The following is a 6269-nucleotide window of genomic DNA, read 5'->3' on the forward strand; positions in this document are numbered from 1 at the left end:
TTGGCAAAAAATGAACCTTTTATGTGAACCTTAAACCCTACAACAAACCCCCAATTGTTCCTCCAAAACCCTAGCACACATTATGAACCCTACTACAGGAGCGAGTACACAATTCAGGACAAAGTATCTACATGGCAAACCGTGGCATCAAACCTATATTCCACTTTTCATGTGGAATCAAACCTATATTGCACTTTTCTAACCGTGGCAAAAAAACCACCTGAAACCCCCAAATCGATTAACAAAACCCTAGGTTTTCTTCCAATGCGGGCAACTTCAAGAGAAAACTTAGGCAAACTGAATCTAATCTGTACATAACTCGATTTGATGTCAAATAGACCAGAATTTTGGACTTACTGTAATTGGGGGCAGGGGCTCCATCGGGGCGACGAATTGCAGCCATGGCGGCGCCGCCTTGCCTTCCCCACGGTCGCGAGACCCTTCTCCACGGCCGATCCTTCCAACCCGACACCGAAAATCGCCGCCGACCTCAACGCCGGCGATCAACTGTTCCTTCCTCGGCCGCGACAGGGGAGGGGAAGCGGAGACAGGGGAGGGGAAGCGGAGAGACAGAGGAGGCGGAGAGACAGGGAAATGGAGAGGTGGGAGGGCGAGCAGAGATGGAATAGAAGACGGGAGGTTTTTTTTAGAAATTGGTCACCGCTTCGCTTCTGCAAACGACACGTGGCGCGGGGGAGGGCGTGGACTGGTCAAAACGGCGGCGTACCAGTTCAATACGGTGAACAGTGACCGTATAACCACGTCCCATCGTACATAGTTACCGTAATGACCGTATTTCTAAGTACAATGACCAAATCGAGCTCGCGGCGCAAGTTCAAGTACCTGCAGTGCATTTTACTCAAACAACTTTGTCGGCTAAATCGTTATATGGACGGTTGTTATGGACTTATGGTGATCGGGCAGATAGAGCGCCTGAGCTGTCCTTTCCCTTACCAATGGTTGCCTGTATTTCCAAATGCACTACAGAAGAACGAACCCTCCACCCACCCACGAAAGAGTCTACATTTTAACAGTTCACACAGAAGCAGAAGCGCTACAACTCTCTCTGACAAAGAGAGTAGCTCTTTCCCTGTCAGTCCGGTCGAGCTGATCCCACAAAAATGGCGTCGTGAGCAAATGACGCAGTGACCAGAACTAATACCGGGCCGGCCAGCGACGAACATGGCGGTGGCGACCTAAACTTCGACGGTCTTCTGGTTGAGCGCCGTGTACCTCCACCTCTCCTTCTCCACGAAGTCGGCGTCCAAGAACTTGGCCACGAACGCCCACAGCTTGTACGCGTCCTCGAAGTTGCTCAAGAACCCCAGCGACGCATTCACCACGTGGATCCCCACCTCCCCGCCGCCGTCGCCGTCGCTTGCCTGCTCAAGGACGGCGCTCCTGTCGGCCTCGTACTTGTCGGCGAACCAGATGTTCCGCAGGAAGCCGCAGGTGAGCGAGATGGCCTGCCGGTCGGCAAGCTTCTGCACCAGCGCCGGCGCCACCTTCTCCCCCTTCCAGTCGTACACGTTGAACGCCAGCGAGGGTCCCCGCTCGAACTTGACGCGCGGTCCGTACACCCGCACCAGCTGCTTCCCGCCGCCGTGCTCCGGGTGCGGGTGCCGCAGCTTCTGCATCGCCACCACCAGCCAGTTGCTGATGCACCGCAGCCGGTTGCCGATGGCGATGAGGCCCAGCGCGTCCGCGTGGTCCAGCCCCCTGCACTCCACCTCCAGCATGCGCTCCTCCTCTGCTTCTACTGCTGCTGGCGGCGGCCATGGCCGACTGCCTTCTTCGGCTTCGGATGGCCTACGGTCCACCTCGCAAATTTCCGGCGTGTCGCCGTTCTCGGCCTCGTCGGTCGTGCGACCGGTGGCGGTGGCGCTGAGCGGGCCGGAAAATGAGCTGGTGGTATCGACATCGTCCGCCGTCGGCGGGTCGGCCACTTTGGGGAAGGTGAGCGAGTGCTCCAGGTCGGTGGAGTAGTCGTCGCGGAGCGACCACCGCCGCGCCGGAACGATGCTGACGATGCCGATGCTGCGCGCGACCGCGGAGCGCTCGAGCGCGCCGAGGCTGGCCTTCTTGACGAACAGCCCGGCGAAGCCCGAGGGGTTCTCGCCGAACACCTTGAAGAAGTTGCAGACGATGAAGTCCGGGCGGAGGAGGGAGAGGCCGAGGGTGTCGAGGTCCTTGGCGCCGAGCGCGCACGCGTCCAGCGCCACGTGCCACCCCTGCTCCGCCGCGGCGCTCATCCAGAGGTACGGGTACCTCGCGCCGGTCATGCGGGACACCAGCGGAAACACGAAGAGCCCGCGGCCGCGCTGCCGCCGCCGCCCACGGAGCAGCTTTTTGCGGAGGTCCGCGGCGTGGACGCGCATGCTCGGCCACGCGAAGCTCGCGTTCATGACCTCCGCGCCGCGGCTGCGCGCGCTCTGAGCCATGGCACCCACCGCCTCGCTCTCGTAGTCGTACACGGAGAGCAGCTTCTTCCTGCCGCCGCCGGGAGTGAAGGAGTAGGATTCTGCCAGCAGCCGGAAGGCCGTGGTCCGGTTCGCCGTGCACACCATGGTGTACTCGTCCTCGGGGATCTTAAGGGACGCCATGATGCGCCTCGTGACGGCGCCGCTGATGCCCCCCGCCGCGGATGCGGCGGCAGTGCCGTCCCCGCATTGCTGCACCTGCGACCGCAGGCTCGCCGACCTGTACGCGATGTCGAAGAAGGGCGGCTGCCACGCCGACGGCTCCGCCGGAGCTGACGTGGACGGCAGCGACGAGTTCATCTGCGCGTGGGAGAAGAGGTTCATCCCGTTGTAGTCCAGGCAGACGTGGCGGTCGAGGTGCCTGTACTCCCCGTCCCTGATCGCGTCCGCCGAGCCGGCTAGCCCGCCGTACTGCGGGAACGCGGAGGCGAACTCCGAGTAGGCCTCAGGGAGCGGCGGGAGGGACTCGTGGTTGGTGAACACCGGCGCCCCGGGGAACAGCCCCGACGCCGCTGACCTGACGAAGTTGTGCCGCGACGTCCTCGCCGACGTGGTCGTGACGGTCGTAACCGTGGCCGTCCGCTTGGCGCGCACCGGCACGCAGCCGGGCATGCACCCGTGCTCGCGGTCCGCAGCCCCATTCGACGCCGACGCCGCCGGCATCTCGCGCTGCTTCTGCTTCTGCCTCTGCCTCCTGTCGTCGTCGCCGGCTGCCGCGTTCTTGCTGCCCCTGGATAAGTACTTTGTGAAGAGGAAGAGCATGGTTGCCTCATGGGCAGGTTGTCGTTGGGCTAGCTAGCTCGGCGCCGGCCGGGCGCGGTCGACGCCGCTGTCTAGGAGCTGTCGGACAGCGACCGGATGGCCGGCCGGCCGCGGCCGCCTCTTTCTGAGCTCCTTGTTTGCTTCGCTAGCTGGTGATGAACGACCATGTGCGCGCCAGTGGCTCTCCTGCTGCCGGGGGAAACCTTTAGTTTCTCCTTGAGCTAGCCAAGTCCACAGGCTCGCGCAGACAGCGACGTAGCAAGAAAGCGTGAAGCAGCAGCACCCATCTGGTTCATGGAGGCTGGTATGCAGTTCCAGTCAATGAGAAACCGCTGAATGACAGATGATTATATAGGATGATGGATGAGTATTAGCCCTTTTTAATCTGGCCTGGATGATTGTCTTCAACCTGAACATGCATTCACTTGTATGATGATGGATGGTAAACCAGAGCAGACAGAGTTGCTTTCCCATTCCCCCGGATTCATGGATTTTTACGAGGTAATAGCATCCCAGATCCACAAACTTGCACAGAATGTGATGTTTTAGTCCAAAACTTGCAAAATGTTACTGAGGACTCCCACAACTTGACACCCTATGTGATGTTTTGGTCCACAGCCAATTACAACATGACAAGTGGCAGTCCAGAGGGTGGACCGGTCAGCTCTTGCAATTTTGCACAAAGGCCCCTGCCATTTCCTCGATTCAGCAATGTTACAGAGCTCATGACCAAGATCGCTACGACGCCAACTACACTCTACTCAACAACAGGTTTGCATGTGAATGCGATGCATTTGGTCGATCTGGTTAGCTACCTGGGTTCTCGGAGAGCATGAGGTTGGTGAGGAGCTTGCGCCTATCTGAAACCAATTTACAGAAGCAATCGATCTAAGTTACAGATTAACCCGCTACCACAAAAAATTCAGTCTGAAACCAACAAGCTAGATTCATATGCGACCATCAACAATTCAGTAAAGCATCGCAATACTGTTCGTTTTTGTTAAACTGAACTGACGAGACTGAACAACTAGCACGATTTCAGAACTGACCACACCGTGTAGTAGACAGACGTATAATTTAGAAGACCTGAGACTCTGCCCAATTCCAATCGGCTGCTGCTTTCGATCTGAACTAGATACTGAAACAAACAGATTCGATCAACCCGCGACCGTCTACGACCGAAGCAGAATTCGGGTCCCGCACAGACCAGACAGCGATCGCGCTGGGAGGGGGGGTGGGAGTCTGCGAGAGGGGATCGATGGATCGGTGGTATGCATATCCTGAAGGACGTAGGCGACCTTGGCGGAGTCGGAGTAGCTGGGAAGCGACATGCCGCCGGCGGCGAGCGAGAGCTTGGCGGCGCCGATGGAGGCGACGCCGAGCATGGGCAGCTCGGCGGGGCTCCACTCGTAGTAGGCGCCGCCGTAGGCCTTGGCCGGCTGCCTCGGGGTCAGATCCACCGCCATCGAAAAAGGAGAAGCTGCTACGATCGATCGAGAGGTCGGTTGGTTGGGGGGTTGGAGGGTTGCCGGGAGCTGGAGGGCGTGATCGTATCGCCGTATCGGTGCAACGTAGCGGAGCCGCCACGCCGCGTCGTCGTTCCACAGCCTCGCGTGCGTCGGCCTCGCCGACAAGTGCGGCGCGGGCGCGGCGGGCCATTTCTACGGCCCGAGCAGAGGCATCAGCGCGACCCCTGTGAGGCTGCTCCCCGCGGCCCCTGCGAGGCTGCTTGCGTCGACGTCGGCACGCTGGAGTTCCGGTCCGTGGTGGAGCCCGTCAGCCGCATTGAGCCGGCGCTCGCCACCCGCCCCGGATCATACTTCTTCCTCGCCAACTGCACCGGCATCGACACGCGGAAGCACGAGGTGTACTGCACGGTGGCGGCCGGCGGCGAGCAGCTGCCCACCAACCCCTACCGCTTCAGGGTGGCCTACGACAAGCTTGTGATCGCCAGCGGCGCCGAGCCGCTCACCTTCAACGTCAAGGGCGTCCAAGAGAACGCAATCTTCCTCCGCGAGGTGAACGAGGCGCAGCAGATCAGGCGCAAGGTCCTCACCAACCTCATGCTCTCCGAGAACCCAGGTAGCTAACCAGATCGATCAAATGCATCGCATTTGCATGCAAACCTGTTGTTGAGTAGAGTGTAGTTGGCGTCGTAGCGATCTTGGTCATGAGCTCTGTAACATTGCTGAATCAAGGAAACGGCAGGGGCCTTTGTGGAAAATTGCAAGAGCTGACCGGTCCACCCTCTGGACTGCCACTTGTCACGCTGTGATTGGCTGTGGACCAAAATATCACATAAGATGTCAAGTTGTGGAAGTCCTCAGTAACATTTTGCAAGTTTTGGACTAAAACATCACATTTTGTGCAAGTTTGTGGATCTGGGATGCTATTACCTCGATTTTTACTGTTCTGTTCTTCCGGTATTTACGCTACCGACGTTGACCGGCCAGTATGTTCAACCTGTGTGGTTGCGTTACTTTGTTCAGGACCGCCTTGCTTTTGTAGACGATCTGCAAAGTCGTGTAAACTACTCCTATATGGATTTATTTTATGGCTGCGTTTATTACTCTAGACATTTAATCCAGTTCTCCTACTAGACTGGAAGTCGCTCTTGACGTTGACACGGTACTAGCCTCTGTTCTGTTGTGCCTAAAATTACCTCCCCACTGAGATCTCCATCCTAGGCGATTCTAACTTAACTGGTTCATTAGTGTAGAGGACCCAAGGCATCGGAAAAGGAAGACGTGATTTTCTCGATAAACTGGCGATAGCAACAACCTAATGAGAGGAGCAGGGGACCTCTCTCCATGGCCGATGGCAACCTCAGCGATTTTTTTTTTCATTTTCGAATCAACTTGGTTCCAATTGCAAGATGGCAGACGGGCGGGAGTCTTGCGCTAGTCAATCAATCACTGGCCCATCAAGTGATGCGCATGTTTGGCGACTGACTGATCGTGGCAAAAATGAGTGGAGAGGAACGGCCATGGAACCGACCGGGGGAGAGATAGCGCGTTTTGACCAGCC

At 57.9% G+C, this 6269-nt stretch overlaps 2 protein-coding genes across 2 annotated transcripts; both read right to left on the minus strand.

The window, feature by feature from the left end:
• Nucleotides 1-899: 899 nt before the first annotated feature.
• On the minus strand, nucleotides 900-3582 carry LOC119338008. Its single transcript, XM_037610297.1, has one exon. It carries the CDS (start codon nucleotides 3240-3242, stop codon nucleotides 1197-1199), a length of 2046 nt encoding a protein of 681 aa, XP_037466194.1. The 5' UTR covers nucleotides 3243-3582; the 3' UTR covers nucleotides 900-1196.
• A 518-nt stretch (nucleotides 3583-4100) lies between these two features.
• On the minus strand, nucleotides 4101-4765 carry LOC119338009. The gene has a single exon (XM_037610298.1). It carries the CDS (start codon nucleotides 4706-4708, stop codon nucleotides 4415-4417), a length of 294 nt encoding a protein of 97 aa, XP_037466195.1. The 5' UTR covers nucleotides 4709-4765; the 3' UTR covers nucleotides 4101-4414.
• Between the last annotated feature and the right edge of the window lie 1504 nt (nucleotides 4766-6269).

The sequence above is a fragment of the Triticum dicoccoides genome, chromosome 7B (assembly GCF_002162155.2).
Source record: "Triticum dicoccoides isolate Atlit2015 ecotype Zavitan chromosome 7B, WEW_v2.0, whole genome shotgun sequence".
In the NCBI taxonomy this organism is placed as follows: Eukaryota; Viridiplantae; Streptophyta; class Magnoliopsida; order Poales; family Poaceae; genus Triticum; species Triticum dicoccoides.

Coding starts and splice junctions, on each gene's coding strand:
- LOC119338008 (XM_037610297.1), bottom strand. CDS start 3,242: ATGCTCTTCCTCTTCACAAAGTACTTATCCAGGGGCAGCAAGAACGCG.
- LOC119338009 (XM_037610298.1), bottom strand. CDS start 4,708: ATGGCGGTGGATCTGACCCCGAGGCAGCCGGCCAAGGCCTACGGCGGC.